The sequence below is a fragment of the Octopus bimaculoides genome, chromosome 4, assembly GCF_001194135.2.
Source record: "Octopus bimaculoides isolate UCB-OBI-ISO-001 chromosome 4, ASM119413v2, whole genome shotgun sequence".
Classification (NCBI taxonomy): Eukaryota; Metazoa; Mollusca; class Cephalopoda; order Octopoda; family Octopodidae; genus Octopus; species Octopus bimaculoides.
Window position 1 is genome coordinate 16,069,312 of NC_068984.1, and position 20,446 is coordinate 16,089,757.

The 20,446-nt window shown below is 38.3% G+C and overlaps 1 protein-coding gene across 1 annotated transcript in view; it reads right to left on the reverse strand.

The window, feature by feature from the left end:
* The window catches only part of LOC106882604 (uncharacterized), a 137,282-nt gene that overhangs the window by 48,558 nt on the left and 68,278 nt on the right, over positions 1-20,446 (reverse strand). The window contains exons 28-35 of the mRNA XM_052966906.1: positions 16,786-17,129; positions 15,281-15,630; positions 11,186-11,302; positions 9,257-9,386; positions 6,347-6,485; positions 5,197-5,398; positions 3,814-3,934; positions 1,200-1,394 (exon numbers count right to left, since the gene is read on the reverse strand). Of these exons, the coding sequence (XP_052822866.1) occupies positions 1,200-1,394; positions 3,814-3,934; positions 5,197-5,398; positions 6,347-6,485; positions 9,257-9,386; positions 11,186-11,302; positions 15,281-15,630; positions 16,786-17,129 (1,598 nt within the window). The remainder of the gene's footprint in view (positions 1-1,199; positions 1,395-3,813; positions 3,935-5,196; positions 5,399-6,346; positions 6,486-9,256; positions 9,387-11,185; positions 11,303-15,280; positions 15,631-16,785; positions 17,130-20,446) is intronic.

A 20,446-nucleotide genomic window follows, 5' to 3' on the forward strand; every position in this document is an offset into this window, starting at 1 on the left:
GATGCCATTCCTAATGCCAACCACTCTGAGAGTGTAGTGGGTGCTTTTACGTGCCACTGGCACGAGGGCCAGTCAGGCGGTAATGGCAATGGCCACGCTCACAATGGTGTTTTTTTTTACTTGCCACCTGCACAGGAGCCAGTCCAGCGGCACTGGCAATGACCTCGCTTGAATGTTTTTCACATGCTACCGTCACAAGTGCCAGTAAGGTGACACTGGTAACGATCACGCTCAAATGGTGCTATTTATGTGCCACTGGCATGGAAGCCAGACAGCTGCTCTGGCAATGATCATGCTCGGACTTGTCCCAACAGGTCTTCGCAAGCAGAGTTTAGTATCCAATGAAGGAGAGGTTGGCATAGGTGCCAATCGTCGAATTTGGTTTGATGAGGATATCAGTCATTTTCTTGCTGTATAGCAAAATTTTTTTCATACACAGTCTTTTGTGTGAAGCACTCACTGATTAATATATACTTGATATGTAAATAATATACTGATTTCAAATTTTAGCACAAGGTCAGCAATTTTGGGGAAGGGGTAAGTTGATTACATTGCATCAGTGTTCAACTGGTACTTAGTTTATCAACACTGAAAGGATGTGTAGCAGAGCTACATATTACATAGAATATATTCATCTTCTGTGCAGGTTGACTCACATATTACTATGTAATATGTAGCAGCTACAAATGGAAGGCAAAGTCAACCTCGGTGGAATTTGAACTCAGAATATAAAAATGAATGAAATGCTGATGATTCTGTCAGCTCACTGCCTTTGATAAGTAAATAATATTTTGAATTCTGGTCTCTGCAGCTGGAAGTCCTTCCTAAAACCAACAACTTCACAGAGTGTATTGGGTGTTTTTTTCATGTCACAGCATTAGTGAAGTCACCAAGTAATCTGTATGACGAAGACAAACCCCCTCAACTATGTGGGGATATGGACGATAGAAAGGTGGCTTTATACCTGATGCTGAGAGGTTAAAATACAATAGAGGGACAAGCACAGGTATCTTGCTAAAGAGGAAATACATGGCTATCCCACATTATATGAAGGTAGGTGGGAGTAGCTGAGAAGAGAGATAAAGATGGAGGTGGTGTGGTGTTAGAGTATTCTCTCAGGACAGAAGAAGGTGAGTACAATTGAGAACATGGACAAAGGAAGGAGCCAGTTTATATATTCTTAAAGAATAGAAATTTACCGTAATGACGACACTCTTTTGTTCTGGTATTTCCCAGGCTACATCAATTCCATCTGGAGTCATGCTTTCAAGATACAGTTTTGGTGATCCAGAAGTTTTCGATGAACAAACAGTAAGAGTATTGGAGGGAAGGCTGTCACTCAATACAAAAATATGTTTGCTCCCTGGTTCAATGTGGCTTTGACCACAAACTGACTACAACGGACAAACAAATAAACACATGTTCATAAATTACAAGGACTTACAAAATCAAGATTGCTTAAGTAATTAGTTACTTTCATTAAAAAAGAAAATTAATCTTAGAGATAAATGCTAAAAGGGTTTTTTTAAACCAAATATTTGTCTGTTATTATTCATAGCTTCATCTATTTTGAGTCCAAAGGTTAAAAATAAATTATTTCATGCTTCTTGAAAGTTTTAAATTCTTATGATATAAACAACATACAATAGAGAAATTCAAAAGAAATGCTTTGGTCCTATGGCAAAAAGTCTGTCATATTTATAGAAGATGTATGTTTGGGTTCCACAGACAGCCTCCTACATTTTCTATCCAGTATTTACATGCTATTATTTAAAGAGGTTGCTCTCAATTGAGGTCCATATAAAACTTCGTTACTTAAATTAATCTGCAATAAATTGGTTATATGTCTACCATACACAAGATATTTTAACAACCTTTTAATACAATAGCAACATTATTATTTCTAAATCTCTCTTTGAGAGATATTCAGTAACAATTCTCTAAAGTAAAGACTATTTGACAACATAATGGGGCTGTCCTGGAAGGGATGATTGTTACTGTTGTTTAGCCCAAGGAAACATCGTTTCCAGCTGGCTATATGACACAATATCTGTGTCCTTATATTTTCAAACTGGGAGTCCAGCCACCCCCATCCAGTACAAAACAACATCTGTGGACTGGTTTCTGGGCTATTGCTCTTTATCAACACAGAGTCACTGTTTTGCTGAATTCTGTTAAAAAATATAAAGTTTTCAAAGTGACACACAGTCACTGATCTAATAAATAGAAACATTATTGTTTCTAAATCTCTCACAGAGAAATATTCAGTAACAGTTCTCTAAAGCAAAGACTATTTGCCAACATAATATGGCTGTACTGGAATGGATGATTGTTATTGTTGTTTAGCCCCAGGAAACAATAACAATCGTCCCTTCCAGGACAGCCACATTATGCTGGCAAATAGGCTTTACCTTTTAATACAATTCTTAATAATATTCAATTATAAAGATATATGACTTTTTTTAAAACAACAAATGACATTGATGGGGGCCTATTAAAGTAAAATAGGAACCAAGGGGGTCCATAGATAAAAAATGGTTGAGAAGCACTGATTTAAAGCTTTAGTATTTAGATTTCTTTATCAAATGTAATGCTTGTTTATATTGTCTTGAATTTATTATATGTTATTTTGTAACTTTGAGAATTCAATGATGAGCTTGTTATTTTTAGAATGGCACTGTAGGATAAATGTAAGAGGCTTGATCTGGTCAGTTTGAACATAAAACAGGTAGAATATTTTGGCCAGATATGGCTGGTTTGAATACTAAAGGGTTAAAGCTTTATCTATTATGAATTCAACAGTTGAAAATGAATTATTTTTTAGTGAGGAGTCGAACATGAATCCAATTTTCTTGCTTGTATTGTGTTAAGCTGCATGTACGTTGGTGTGACAAATAACATTCAATCAAAGTTTAGATAACGAGTTTTTATATCACTGTACTTTTACAAAAAGTGCATGTGAAATAGTAAAAGGTGTACGAACATAGTTGTTTCATAGCTAGTGAAAATTAGTTGGTTGGTAGTTGGTTGGAGAATAAGTCAGTTGGCATTAATGATAAAAGGTTCATCTTCTGTGATTTGTGCTGGAACAGAAGAGAGTAAGGAATGCGCCAGCTACATAATGAGGAAGTTGTAATGGCTAAGAGCAAGGTGAGCCAACTGCTCTGAGAGCCAGGAGTCAAGAGCTCAGTTTAGTGAGAGTCATGCTGAATAAGGAAAAAGGAAGACTAAATGTCCATCTAGAGTTTATACATTTTTCTGTGTGTCACTCTGAAAACTGTATATTTTTGAACAGAATTCAGCAATGCCACCTAGCAAAGCAGCGACTCTGTGTTGATAAAGAGCAATAGCTCAGAAACCGGTCCACAGATGTTGTTTCGTACTGGATGGGGGGGGGGGCTGGATCGAAAATGCTATGTCACAAAGACTGCTGAGAGTACAGTACCATCAAAGCGCCAACTTCTGACAACAGAACGAGGAGACATAACTCTGCTCTGTTCCTTTCATTATTATTTAGCCATAGCAATGCTTGCTACACTTTCATGTTTCTCAAAGTTTCTAAATTCTTATGACATAAGCAACATGTAATTCTCACTGGTGAGAAAAAAGCTTCTAAAATAGAGGAAAAAATTCAAAAAAGATTGTTTTAGTCCAGTGGTAGAACATCTGTTATGTTTATAGAAGGTCTGGGTTCACAGGCAGCTTATGATCCCTTCTATCCAAAGGGTTATTAAACCTAGTATTCACATGAGATTATTTACAGTTTTATCTACTTTGCATTCAACCAGTAAAGAAGATATTAGTTCACTTTACCTTGACATAAACTTTGTAGTTTCTATTGGCAGCAAGTTCTGTTAATGTAAATTGATATCCATTTTTATCACTATAGCTGTTAGCTTGTATTTCTCCATTTAACTTGTCATTTAAATAGATTCTGTAACGGACAAAATTACAATTTATTTGTTACTAATGTTAGTATAAGTATAAAATGAAGAGTAGAGTAAATTCAACTATAAATCATCATTATCATCATCATCATCATCATCATCATCATCATCGTCGTCGTTGTCATCGTTGTCGTTTAATGTCCGCTTTGCATGCTGGCATGGGTTGGACGATTTCACTGAGGACTGGCAAACCAGAAGGCTGCAACAGGCTCCAATCTGATCGGGCAGAGTTTCTACAGCTGGATGTCCTTCCTAACGCCAACTACTCTGAGAGTGTAGTGGGTGCTTTTTACGTGCCACTGGCAATCATCATCATCATCATCAATATTGTTTTAACAACCTCTGTTCCAAGCTTGCATGGGTCAGTCGGAATTTGTTGAGGTAGATTTGTTTACAGCCAGGTGAGCTTCCTGCCACCAGCCCTCACCTGTTTCCAAGTAAGGTAATATTTCCTTATGGCCAGATATGTTTTCACAGAAAGCTGGAAATGAATGACACTGTTTGTATGATGGTGACACTCATTTACAGCCATCATGTGATGTCAAGACAAGGAGACATTAAAACACACACACACACACACACACACACACACACACACACACACACACACACACACACACACACACACACACACATTCTATAACTATACAATAAAGGCAACAAATATATTATGCATCAGATGGTTTATTAATATCAATAAAGGTAAAAAAATACTATGGGTGGGATTTCAGATAAAAAAAAATCAACCCTGGTGGAATTTGAACACAGAATGAAAAGACTGATAAAATACTGCAAAGCATTTTACCTGGTGTACTAATGATTGCGCTAATGATTCTGCCTCTTTGATGTCTTCATCACACAATTAATATTAAAAATATCGTTGCCAGTGCCACTGAACTGGCTCCTGTGCAGATGGCACATAAAAAACACCATTTGAGCATGGCCGTTGCCAGTACTACCTGACTGGCCCTCGTGCCAGTGGCATGTAAAAGCGTCCACTACACTCTCGGAGTGGTTGGCATTAGGAAAGGCATCCAGCTGTAGAAACTCTGCCAGATAAGACTGGAGCCTGGTGCAGCCATCTGGTTCACCAGTCCTCAGTCAAATCGTCCAACCCATGCCAGCATGAAAAGCAGACGTTAAATGATGATAATGATGATGATCCACTGATTATTAAAAAAGAAATTAATGAGAACTAAATTCAAAAGTTTATTTTTTCAAATGTACAATAATGTTAAAGATTATTTACCTGTACATAGAAATATCTTGATCAGAAGATGTAGGGGGTTTACTCCAGCCAATTATGATGCAACCTGATTTGAAAGATGTCTGTTCTTCTATAGCTGGTGCCAATGGAGAAGCAGGACAGGAAACATGAACTGGTGAACACTGCTTGCTATTTTCAATATTTTGGTCTGGTACAGCTACAGCAGTTATTGTTACTGTTGAGCCTTAAACCAAGCAAAATAAAAGACACGGCTATATACAACAATACAGTTCTATATTTAAGAGATGAGGAATTATGTACATTATTTACATTATTTACATTTGACGGATATTTGTCCTCATTTTGTTTGTTGTTAACATGTTTCAGCTGATATAGCCTCCAGCCTTTATCAGGTGTCTTGGGGGAAATTTCGAACCTGGGTTCTCATTCTTAAGGTATTTTTTGATGTTATTATTATTATTATTATTATTATTATTATTATTATTATTATTATTATTCAGGAATTGAACTCAGAATCTTGGGATTAGTAGCCTGCACTCTTAACCCCCATGGGCATATGGCGCAGTGGTTAAGAGCGTGGGCTACTAACCCCAAGATTCCGGGTTCGATTCCAGGCAGTGACCTGAATAGTAATAATAATAATAATAATAATAATAATAATGATAATAACAATAATAATAATAACAACAACATCGATTTCCGCTGAAGTCGACTTTGCCTTTCATCCTTTCGGGATCGATTAAATAAGTACCGGTTACGCACTGGGGTCGATATAATCGACTTAATCCACTTGTCTGTCCTTGTTTGTCCCCTCTGTGTGTAGCCCCTTGTGGGTAGTAAAGAAATAACACCTTCTGGGCTATCTGACCCTTGACCTAGTAAAAATTAGGGATGTAACTACTGGAGGAAGAAAGAGAAAGAGAGAGAGAGAGAGAGAGAGAGAGAGAGAGAGTATGTATTTGTGTGTTAGCATGAGAAAGCCTTCTTTCCCTTTGATATTTATTTCCAACTGAGTCGTGAGCATAGAATACGAAAATGGTATGTAAAGAAGAGAGGAGAAAAATGTGAAGCATATGTAAAATGTAAACTCCTGGGAATGGAGTGGAGTGAGGACACATGAAGAAAAAATGCAATTTTGTGTATTTCTTTTGACTAATGAGTAATGTTGCACCTGGTTTGATTTCCTTTTCAATTCTAGTGGCAGGTGTGTTAATTAGTTGCTCATCACATTGAGAATTATAAAATACTTTGAAACCTGTCAGTTTAAGATCAGGATGGAGCTCTTTTGGTTCTTCAATGCAGAATGAAACCTAGAAATAAAAAAATTAGAGCAATATAATGACATGTCATCTACATTAGTAAATAATGGTGGAATTATAATATCTTTTCTATATTTCTTCTTTTCCCTCGTGTCTGACATATGATGAGAGATGAAGATTAAAAGATTAACGAAGAAAGAGAGCCCGGGAGAAGAGTGAGATACAAAGAGTAAGAGCAAATGGAAACATGGTCAGCATATAAAAATAGACCTATTAAGGTGAAATCATATTCTTTTACTTTTATTCTTTTACTTGTTTCAGTCATTTTGACTGCGGCCATGCTGGAGCACCACCTTTAGTCGAGCAAATCGAACCCAGGACTTATTCTGTGTAAGCCTAGAACTTATTCTATCATTTTCATTTGCCGAACCGCTAAGTTACGAGGACGTAAACACACCAGCATTGGTTGTCAAGCGATGTTGGGGGACACACACACAAACATACACACACACATACATATATATAGATATATACGACGTGCTTCTTTCAGTTTCCGTCTACCAAATCGACTCACAAGGCTTTGGTTGGCCCGAGGCTATAGTAGAAGACACTTGCCCAAGGTGCCACTCAGTGGGACTGAACCCAGAACCATGTGGTTGGTAAGCAAGCTACTTACCACGCAGCCACTCCTGCACCTATATGTAATTATAATTAAGGGCATAGAAAAATTCTAGCTTATATACTGAAAATAGTTAAATTGTCCAACCACTTTAAAAATCCTCATGTGTGTAACTTTGTGATGATTTTTAAAGTGGTTGGATGATGTAGCATCTATTTTCAGCATATAGGCTAGAATGTTTCTATGCCCTTAATTATATCATCATCATCATCGTTGTTGTTGTCGTTTTATGTCCTCCTTCCATGCTGGCATGGGTTTAACAGTTTGACTGAGGGCTGGTGAGCCAGAAGGCTGCACCAAGTTCCAATCCGATCTGACATTGTTTCTACAGCTGGATGCCATTCCTAACACCAACTACTCTGAGAGTGTAGTGGGTGCTTTTTACGTGCCACCGGCATAAAGGCCAGTCAGGTGACACTGGCAACGATCACATTCAAATGGTACTTTTTACATGCTACAGGTACAGGACCAGTGAGCCAGGCTATAATTATATATGTATATATATATATATATGGACATGGACAGCTGTTTAAAGAAGTGGTGATCTCTAACTGTGGAGGGAACCTGTGGAAGAGGTAGTCTCGAGAAGACATGGGACAAGGTGGTGAAGCATGATCTTCAAATGCTGGGTCTCACAGAATCAATGACAAGTGACCAAAACCTTTGGTAATATGCCATGCTTGAGAAGACCTATCAAGCCAAGTGAAATGTAAGTTGTGGCTGATGCTGGTGTCACATAGCTGGCATCCATGCTGGTGGCATGTAAAAGCACCCTTTGAACGTTGGGCCACATTGAAGTGATGACAGGTGACTGAGACCTTTGGTAATATACTGTGCTTGAGGTGACTCACCAAGCCAAGTGAAATTGTAGTTGTGGCCAATGCTGGTGTCACATAACTGGCACCCGTGCCTGTGGCACATAAAAAGCACCCATTACACTCTCAGAGTGGTTGGCATTAGGAATGGCTTCCAGCTGTAGAAACCATATCAAATCAGATTGAAACTTAATGCAGCTTTCCAGTTAACCAGTTTCAGTCAAATTGTCTAACCCATGCCAGCATGGAAAGTGGACGTTAAATAATGATGATGATTATAATTATCACACACACTCACACACACACACACACACACACACACACACACACACACACACACACACACACACACACATGTATATAAACCTGTTACCAGTTCAAATATGTTTGTGATGTATTCACTGTATTTTGTCATGGAGAAAAATTCTCACTGTTGACAAATAGGTGTAATAGGTGTACTGCAAGAATTTTTTTCCATGACAAAATATAGTAAATGTTTTTCTGATGAGTTCAAATAAGTCTCAAGCATATTTGAACTGCCATCCTCAAACCTGAAATGGCTGAAATTAAACTGCTTGCTCATTAAATGAATATTGTCTTTCAAAATTGAGATTTATAAAATTATTCTCATTCCTCCAGAAAGTATTCAGCAGAACTATTTGTGATTTGCTGTCAACAATTTCAAAGGACAGTATAATCAATATTTGCATTCTTTCACAGATCCAGAGGCAGAGTAAGCTCTACTTCTTTGTTCCATTTCATCTGGAAGCTTAGAGACTAAAGTAATGGCTGCCTTACAACAACATAAACAGTTGTTGAATGAGTGCTTCCATGCTCCAGGGGTTTATGTAACTTTGTGCTCTACATGTCTGAGAAATGACAAACTTGAAGCAACTCATAGTATTCATCAGAAGAAAATATGAGGTGATCTTCAATTGCCATTACAGACAAAACTCTTTACCTTGAGTCAGTCACAATCTAGTGATTCAAAAAATACTGCCAGGGAGAATCAAGGGCTCGCCTCCCTAACAAATGCAAGTTGTCATCCATTTGCTTTTCCGGCACCTTAGTAGTGCCTTCACAATAATTTATAATAACTTATGTGGCATTCTTTAATGATTTTCATTGTGTGACTCAAACTAGCCAATGGAAATTAGCTTACTAGAGGCCAATTAGAAACCATCTTTCAAGCTGAATGCAACAAAAGCCTCACTTAATTCAATAAAATAATGACCGTATGAGTTATTAACAGCTTATCTATCTGCACATATACCATATAACATATTTGGGGCTTTTCTCTTATATGCAAAACATTAAAAAAGAATTACCGTATATAAATCAACTTTGAAAGAAGTTAGTGATGGAGGTCCAGGTGGCCCTTTCAGTGAGTAGACTTTCTCAGAAGACTTGATATTTAGATTTTCATCTCCACTTGAATATGTTCCATTGACAGAGAAACTAAGGGTGAAATAAAGAGACAGATATTGAGCTATAATATAGGTACAAAGAGGCAGACTCATAATCAATTTTATCAGTGACTCTCAGTCTTTGATTGATACTTTATTTCATTGACTCTCAAAAGATGAAAAGAAAACTAGACTCTGGTGGAATTTGAACTCAGATTATAAAGAAATATAACAAAAAAATTCCACAGACTATTTTGCCTGTACAACACCATAGATATATATTATAACACTAACATGTATTATATTTGACTTTTTACTTACCAAATATTTAAATGACTCCCTTGCAGGTTGTAGACTTAATTTGTCAGTTTAATACTACAACCTGGCTCTAGGACACCTTAGGTAAAGCCCACTTTACTGGAAGCATTCAGGCTAGATCAATGTTCTGAGGTTAACCTATGAGTCTAGGTTACTATTCCTTCCTTCCAACTCACTGGTACTGGAAACCTTTGGAAAATGCTCAAAGCATTGCTTTCCTTCTGGCTAAGCAATATGCTTAAGAAGTTCGCTTCCTAACCACATAATCTTAGGTTCAGTCCCACTGCACAGCACCTTGGGAGAATGTCTTTAACTATTCTACTATAGCCCTGAACTAATCAAAGCCTTATGAACGAATTTGGTGAATAGACTGAAAGAAACCTTTCAAATAATACATCATCATCATCATCATCATCATCATCATCATATATCATTGATATATATATAAATATATATGTGTGTATATATATGTATGTGTGTGTGAATGTATGTATATATATGTGTGTGTGCATGTGTTGTGAATGTGTGTGTGTGTGAATGTGTGTGTGTGAGTGTGTGTGTGTGTGTGTGTGTATGTGTGTGTGTGTGTGCTTCATTCCTGATGTCAACAAGTCACCTGCTAGCTTTGTGCCTCTGTAGACATGTAGAATAAAAGATACTTTGAGGGAAAACGCCAGGAAAGGCATTCAGTTGTAAAACAATGCCTTAATAATATATTCATCTAACTCATGACAGCATAGAAAAATGGATGTAAAAATGAACAAATAAACACACTGACACACACACACACACATACACACACATACACACACACACACACATACACACACACACACACACACACTTCCTTGAATGGTTGCTTGATACATTTGTATAATCTATCAAAAGATGAACAGATAAAATAATTCTCTCTTAATAAAAACCAATCATTCATTTTTATGAGATATCAAGCGGATGTGATCAATAAAGACAACTACTTGACATTTGTTGCTGCTGTTGTTGTTGCCATTGCTGTCTAGTACCAGGTCAACCATTATTGCATGCAACTGGGATCAAAGGTCTTCCAGCTATGACCATCCCTATCTTTTTGTATATTCCAGTGAGTCATGCTTCTTTTGTTAAGACACTAGAGTATTACATGAGGGAATTTGCCCATTATATTTAGCAAGTCAAGCAACCAAATGCAGGCTTCCATGTTGACATTTTCTGCTGTTGGAAACCATTATGTGATCAATAGATCAATAAGAACAGTTGCCAAATATCTTTCAAATCATGCTGTATCATCTTAGAAAAGGAAGGAGGTTGGATGATATAATTTTATGCAAACTACACCTGAATAAAAAGAGAGGATGGTCAAAGATGGAATGACTCTGATCATAGAAATGCTACATCAAAATTGGCTTGATAGATATACAACAATGAAACAACAAGAAAGGATTAAGCATATTAAAGAAGTCACTATCATTCCCACCCAACAAAATTACCATTTAGAAAACATCAAGTGCAAGAAATATGAAATATTGTACCACATACTTATAGGCTAATCCAGGGCAGAGACCGATGATTCTGCAGGTTTTCTCTTTGGTTACATCCCAGCAATGAAGTGTACCTCTTATAGTTGTATCATCTCTGTTTATATTACATTCATAACTGGAAAAGGAAAGAAAAAATAAATTTTAACAATTGAGCAAATAGGATCGAAACACCAAAGACTTATTCCATTTTCCTTGAGCAACAAATACACTGTCTCTGTTTTTTTTTTACAAACTTTTGAACCTATATGGGTGTGTATATGTATGTGTAATTGTGTGTGTGTGAAGATGTATGTACAGGTGTACTACACTGGCTTTTAGGAGCTCCTTGGTTTCATGGCTTCTCCATAAAGGCACTCCCATCTCATTGATCTCTCCTCTTCTCACCCACATTGTGTCTACATTCATCAGTTATTGCATTAATCATTACATTGAATTATGCTTAAGGGAAATAATACAGAGAAAATTACGAGAGGCAAATAGTATTGCAAAAATTATTAGGAGGCTTTGACAGATTAAAAATTTCTGTCTTTATTGTGTCAGGATATTAACTTACAATAAGTTTATATTGTTCATCAAACACACTTCAGCTCCAAGCCCATAGATGCGTTTACTCGCCAACACATACTCCAACCTCTACCTCACAACATATTTACTTAACAAATATATTTCAACCTCAGGCCTATGGATGGCTTTGTTCATCATCAAACTATCCAACCTCTGGTCATAGATACACTCACTCATCAATACATTCCAGCCTTAGGCCCAGAGATGTGTTTATTCACCATCACTCTCCAATTTCAGGCCTATAGATATAATAGCTCACCAACACATACTACAACCTTTGGCCCACCAAATGTACTATTTCCCCAATCTTATTTTTCTCCTGCGACTACACTGGCTTTTAGGAGCTCGTTGGTGTCATGGCTTCTCCATTAAGACACTCCCATCTCACTCATCTCTCCTCCTCTTCTCACCCACATTGTGTCTTGCACTAATTATTACATTCAGTCCTTTATCTCAGACTGGCATACTTCTGTCCTTGCACATGTTTTCCCCACAGTCATTGACTGTCAACAGCTCGAGAAGAATATTAACCACATCAGTCCAACCAATATTTAAGAGTTTGCAACTGCTATGGGTAAAACCTTAGCCCTTAGCCAAAACTAATAAAAATTCCAAACAAAACAAATAAACAAGTAATAAGTTACTTATTAAAAGAGGATAAGATTTACTTACAAAAGATATTTTATAAATAATTAAATTATCCAAGATATTTTTGTATCAATTAGCTATTTCACCCAAAATGAATTATTATTATTAAACTAATTTTTAAGGTGGCAGGCTGGCAGAATTGTTAAGATGGGGGGTAAAATGCTTAGCAACATTTTGCACGTCTTTATGTTCTGAATTCAAATTCTGCCAAGGTAGACTTTGTCGTTTATCCTTTTGTGGTTGATAAAATAGGTAGCATTTGAGTACTGGGGTTCGATGTAATCAACTTACCCCCTCCCCAAAATTGCTGGCCTTGTGCCAAAACGTGAAACCATTATTAAACTAATTTTTACCCTGTTTTATCTGTCCCAAATTACTTCATTTGTAATCAAGTCAAAGAGAGAGAGAGAGAGAGAGAGAGAGAGAGAGAGAGAGAGAGAGAGAGAGAGAGAGAGAGACCTATATAATTTCTACTCACAGGGTACCTGTGGAAGAGGTAGACCCAGGAAGACCTGGGATGAGGTGGTGAAGCACGACCTTCGAACATTAGGCTTCACCGAGGCAATGACTAGTGACCGAGACCTTTGGAAATATGTTGCGCGTGAGAAGACCCGGCAAGACAAATGAGACCATAATCCGTGGCCTTTACCAGGGGTGTAGCCAGCCCACTTATGCGTATCTTTCCTTCTTTGGAGACAAAACCCTGCTTGCGAAGACCTGTTGAAGCAAGTGAAATCGAAATCGAAATTGAACCAAATTCGATGGCTGGCACCTATGCCAACCTTCCTTCATTGGACATTAAACTCAGCTTGCGAAGACCTGTTGGGGCAAGTGAGATCGTAACTGAACCAAATTCGATGACTGGCACCTGTGCCAGTGGAGCGCTAACAGCACCATCTGAGCAGGATCACTGCCAGAGAAGCGGTCTCGTTTCTGTGCTGGTGGCATGTAAAAAGCACCATTTGAGCGTGATCGTTTCTAGCTTCACCTTACTGGCACTTGTGCCGGTGACATGTGAACAAAACATTGGACTGACTCCTGTGCAGGTAGCACGTAAAAAACACTATTTGAGCGTGGCTGTTGCCAGTACCACCAAACTGGCCCTCGTGCCAGTGGCACGTAAAAAGCACCCACTATACTCTCAGAGTGGTTGGCATTAGGAAGGGCATTCAGCCTTAGAAACTCTGCCAGATCAGATTGGAGTCTGGTGTAGCCATCTGGTTCGCCAGTCCCCAGTCAAATTGTCCAACCCATGCTAGCATGGAAAGCGGACATTAAATGATGATGATGATGATGATGATGTTCCAACAATTACTAAATTGTCTTTCACCCTTTCATATCTAATTGTTAGACTGTCTTTGCATAGCAATTAAATTTCAAATCATTTGAGATTTTGAAGGGATTTGTGAAATATCTGCAATGTAATGTTGTTGGCATTGATCAAATGAAATCTTCCAATATCATGCATGACGTAACAAGATTTTGATTGGGAGTCAGGTTTACATTATGAATACTTTAATAAGGACAGTCTCAAGCAGGTTGGGCATTAAAAGGATTGACGTTAGGATTGTCTACAGAATGTTAAATCAGAAATTTTCAAAACACAGAAATGTTATAGTAACAAATACTAATGAAACACTGAAATATGCCACCATCTGACATTCCCTTTGCCATTTATTTCTTCACTCTTTTACTGGAGTCATTTATTAGTTTGAGGCCATGCTGGAGCATTCTCTTTTAGGGTATAGCTGATTGGTGGTAATGTGGTATTTGAAGAACTTAATAGAATGTAAGAGACTACAAAGCGGTGAGCTGGCAGAATCGTTAGCAACCTGGGCGAAATGCTTAACAGTATTTCGTCTGTCTTTACGTTCTGAGTTCAAATTCTGCCGAGGTCGACTTTGCCTTTCATCTTTTGGGGTCGATAAATTAAGTACCAGTTACGCACTGGGGTCGATGTAATCTACTTAGTCCCTTTGTCTGTCCTTGTTTGTCCCCTCTATGTTTAGCCCCTTGTGGGCAATAAAGAAGTAAGAATGTAAGAGACTACCACAAGGTATTTTATCCAGCATTCTCCCAATGTTGCCATCTATCTGATATTTATGAGTAACTGCATCAGTTTTATTATTTGGATCTCCTGAAGCAGAGCCGAATAGCTTTTCAGCAGCACTGATGACAACAGCTTCATTCGAGCTCTGAAACATTTTCTATACAATCATAAGTTGTTTATATTTGATGTCGACTCTGATGAAGATTTAGAGTAATTTCAATACCTGCATCATGCTGCTATGTCCACCAAGTTCCAATCTACAGCAAGGTGATATATGTTCGAAATAAATAAATATACTTAGATGCAGGAGTGGCTGTGTGGTAAGTAGCTTGCTTACCAACCACATGGTTCTGGTTTCAGTCCCACCGCATGGCACTAGCATGGGAGATGGACATCAAATGATAATGGGGATGTTGTCAAGGCCAATTTACAAGTAACAACATTATTGATTGGATCAGACTCAACAGAATTAAAACTGGGATGTTACATCTCTAACTGTGATGAGTTGGCCACATTCAAAGAAGCTGTTGAAGACATCCATATATGGAGAAAGTGGGAGCCTTGAGGAAGTGATGGGATGCCAGTCTGTCACAGGTGAGCTGCTAGATGCAGGAGGAAAGAGTGAGAGAAAGTTGTGGTGAATGAATCAACAGAAGTTCGCCATTACCTTCTGCCGGAACCATGTGGAGCTTAGGTGTTTTGGTCATAAGCCTACACATTACCTGGTCTGAGATTTGAACCTGCGATCCTTCAACCACAAGTCCGCTGCTCTAACAACTAGGCCATGTGCCTCCACCTCGTTAATGATGATTAAGAATAAATTGTAATTACCTCAGATTGCTGTTAATGTTTGTTAGAAAACTGGTTCCTGACACTGAAACAGAAAATATTTTTGCTTCATAATTGGACAGTGGAGTTGCCGATTCTTCCCATCTTAGTACTACGGCATTGTCCTGATAGTGATCCTCGATTTGTAGCACCAAACTGATGGTGGAAACCTCTTTAACAGTTTCTGTAGCTGATGAGACCTCAGCAGCAGATGGAACTTCTTTGACTGGGGAAAGTGAAACCGGTTTCACGGTGGTAGTCTCCACAACTGATGAAACTTCTTTGACAGATGAAACTTCTTTGACAGATGAAACTTCTTTGACAGATGAAACTTCCGTGAAAGAAGAAACTTCCTTTAAAAAGTTGAAGTAGAAGTAATATTAGTAGTAGTATCACTAGGAACAACAACAACAATAATAATTTCAAATAATAATAATAATAATAATAATAATAACGATAATAATAATAATAATAATAATAACTGCCCGGATGCAGTACCAGGCAGTGGCTCTTATGGCTTCTGATCTTAATTGATTGGAAGTGTTATGTACATTGTTTTGTCTTGGTATAAAAGATGGGCTACAGCAAATATTCTGCTTAATACCACAGATTTGCTTGTCAGTTGTTTGACCTTAACCAGTTGAACATGTCCCTTGGTGGCTGACGATATGTGCATCTCTGATCATGAGCAGAAGTAGTGGGAGAGCATCATAGCCATGTGTTGAGAGGAATTCTTTGGGGTTTGAATAATTCACCTCTGGAAACATGGGTGTTTCGTTCAACATCCTTAAATAACCCTTATTCAGGGACCTTTTGGGCAGGATGGGCTACTCGACCTGAAGAAAATTCAAACTAGGTACCACCTGCAAGGTCATGCGCTGTTTATCTTGATATGAGATCACTATGTCACATGCATATGGTTGTGATGCATGTGCCTGGTGTACCCTTATCAGACGGGTAGTCATGATGGGTTTAATGGGCTTCATATATTTGTTCCCAAGTGTCACTTTGATGGCATACGTTGCTTTGTCACTCAATAATAATAATAATAATAATAATAATAATAATAATAAGGCAAGTGCAGACTGTCTTTACCTTCTCAGATCTCAAGGAGGATGAGGTTTGATCCAGTTTGAACATATATTTGCTGAATCAGAGTTGACTTAAGATTAAACAACCACACCAAAGAAAGAAACAATAAAAGTAACACTATCAAAAGCAAATACAACACAGAGCCTCAATGTGGTTGTTTGACCTGCTAAAAATAACAGTCAAACCTTTCAAATCAAGCAGGACCTTTGTTTTAAAAAAATGGAAAGGCACAATGAATAATGTAGTCCTAGATACTCTATATCTGAACAAATAAGGATGATTGCAGCTGCTTTTGAACAGGGCTCAGCTAGGGGTCTGACTACACTATCAATGATTCCGTTAAAGAAACATTAAAGAAATTAAAAAAAAACTCCTTAAACATTAAGAAAGTTCTTTAAACTTATAGGACACCATACCTTTATATGTACACTGTTTTCAATATAAGATTGACTATTTTCTCTTGGTATATTCCCATTTTCAGTTTGACTGTTTCCTTTTGGGACGTTTCCATTTCCATCTTGATTATTTTCTTTCGGGTTATTTCCATTTTCAGTTTGACTATTTTCTTTAGGTATGTTTCCATTTTCAGATGAACCCTTTGTTGTTCCTGATGAGTCTTGAGTTGGACTCAAGACAGTTTTCAGCTGTTCATTGAGTGCATCCTCATTAGGAGATTGATCAGCTATTTCAGTGCTGCTTGATTCAGATACTGACAGAGTATCACTCTCGTTATTCGAAGACATTGTTGATGATGTAAATTCTGTTTATTTGAAAGGAAGAAGAAAAAAAAAAGCTTAAATAACAGTGCTAGAATATGAATAATATGAATTTATATTTTCCCTTTAAAGGGATTATGAGTAGATGACCACACTCAACTTTCAACTGACACTCTATTGGTCATGATGATGAGGGTTCCAGTTGATCTAATCAACATAACAGCCTGCTTGTGGAATTAGCATGCAAGTGGCTGAGCACTCCACAGACACGTATACCCTTAACGTAGTTCTCGGGGAGATTCAGTATGATACAGAACGTGACATGGCTGCTCCTTAGAATTCATCATCATCATCATCATCGTTTAACGTCTGCTTTCCATGCTAGCATGGGTTGGACGATTCGACTGAGGACTGGTGAAACCAGATGGCTACACCAGACTCCAATCTGATTTGGCAGAGTTTCTACAGCTAGATGCCAACCTGCTTGAGACTGTCCTTATTAAAGTATTCATAATGTAAACTTGACTCCCAATCAAAATCTTGTTACGTCATGCATGATATTAGAAGATTTCATTTGATCAATGCCAACAACATTACATTGCAGATATTTCACAAATCCCTTCAAAATCTCAAATGATTTGAAATTTAATTGCTATGCAAAGACAGTCTAACAATTAGATATGAAAGGGTGAAAGACAATTCAGTAATTGTTGGAACATCATCATCATCATCATCATTTAATGTCCGCTTTCCATGCTAGCATGGGTTGGACAATTTGACTGGGGACTGGCGAACCAGATGGCTACACCAGACTCCAATCTGATTTGGCAGAGTTTCTACAGCTGGATGCCCTTCCTAACATCAACCACTCCGAGAGTGTAGTGGGTGTACTGGCAATGGCCATGCTCAAAATGGTGTATTTTATGTGCCACCCGCACAAGAGCCAGTCCAGGGGCACTGGCAACGATCTCGCTCAAAAGTCCTTACACATGCTGCGGGCACAAGTGCCAGAAAGGCGACGCTGGGCACAGGTGCCATCATGATTTCGCTTGCCCCAACAGGTCTTCACAAGCTGAGTTTCGTGTCCATTGAAGGAGACGACGTTGGCATGGGTGCCAGTCGTCGAATTACAAATACAAATCATTTTTGCCAGCTGTGAGGACTGGAGCAACATGAGATACAGTGTCTCACTCAAGGACACAATGCACTGCTGGGGCTCAAACTCATGACTTTATGATTGTGAGCCAAATACATTAACAACTAGGCCATGCACTTTTACAATTTAGTATTCAGATTACCAAATTGAATACTAAATATCTTCTGTATGCCATGAGCTTTTGACTTCTCCTCCCCAAAGGGTTTTTTTTTACCCAAAATTTACATGCTATTATTTATAATTATTCAAATAATAATAATAATAATAATAATAATAATAATAATAATAATAATAATAATAATAATAATAATAATAATAAATGCCCAGATGCAGCACCAGGCAATGGCTCTCATGGCTTCTGATCTTAATTGATTGAAAGTGTTATCATGTACATTGTTTTGTCTTGGTATAGAAGATGGCCTACAGCAGTATTGAAAAAGGTGGTGAGCTGGCAGAATCATTAGCATGCCAAGCAAAATGCTTAGCGGTATTTTATCTGTCACTACATTCTAAGTTCAAATTCCGCTGAGGTTGACTCTGCCTTTCATCCTTATATATATATATCCTTTTGAGCATTGAGCCTCACAGAGGCAAGGTAGTTGATGCTGGTGGCATGTGAAAGGCACCTTTCGAGTGCCGGGCCTCATGAAGGTAATGATAGATGATCGAGTCCTTTGGCATTATGCCATGCTTGAGTAGAAGATCCATCAAGCAAAGTAAAATTGCAGTCATGGTAACTACTGGTGCCACATAAATGGCAGAAAAAGCACCTGTGTCAGTGGCACATAAAAACTCCCATCACAATCTGTAAAGTGGTTGGCATTAGGAAACCATGCCAGATCAGACTGGAGTCTAGTACAGCCTTCCAGCTTTCCAGCCTTGGTCAAACCATCCAACCTATGCCAGCATGGGCAACAGACGTTAAATGATGATGATGATGATGATATAGGAAGAAGGTTTGACCAAATTCTCCATGGGTTGCTAGGAGTGATTCCAGCCATGGCTGACATGAATACTACATGAACACCAACAACAAAGCTATGCACCAACATCAAAAACATGAAGACACCTCCACCAGGAACTATTTACAACTAACCTACCACATTACCATCATCATCAACAACATCTCTCTCTGAACACAAATGTAATTGTAAGCCTCGAAAGACATGTCCATGAAATGGAAACTGTGTCCAAGCAAATATATTGTACCAGCACCTAATAACAACAGGATCTACCGCAAGATCACACATTGGGGCCTCCACTGACCCTGTGAAACCCCAAATATCAACCTGTATATAAAGTGGTACCCCATCAGTTACAATGATGAGTGATCTGGTTGATCTGATTAACGGAACAGCCTGATCGTGAAATTAATGTGCATGTGGCTGAGTACTCCACAAACATGCATATCTTTAACATAGTTCTCAGGAATATTTCAACATGACACTGAATATGAAAAGGCTGGCCCTTTGGATTATACATGTGGAACTCATTTTTGCAATGATGATGACAATGACAGTGACAGTGATGATGAGGATGGTGATGATGAGGATGGTGATGATGAGGATGGTGATGATGAGGATGGTGATGATGATGATCTTGCTCAATGAGAAATAAAATGTCTTGCAATTTACATGCCACCAGGAATTGAACTTACATCCTTATGTTCCTTAGCTAAATACCCTAACCTCTAAGCCATGCTTCGTGGTTAAGGTATATGGCCCACAATCGTTCTGTATGTGTGTGTGTGTGTGTGTGTGTGTGTATGTACACACTCACATACATATGCAGACATGCACACACGTGCACATACACACACATGTGCATGCACTCACATACACGCACACACACACACATGCACACATATACACACACACACATGCACACATATACACACACACACACGCACACACATGCACACATATACACACATACACGCACACACACACACATGCACACATATACACACACATGCACACATATACACACACACACACACATGCACACATACACACACACACCCGCACACACACATGCACATGCACTCACACTCGCACACACACATGCACACACATACGCACACACACATATGCACACACATTCACACAAATACATGTGTACATGCACACACACAACCACACACGCATGCACACACACACACACGCACACACACACAACCACACACACATGCACACACACACACAC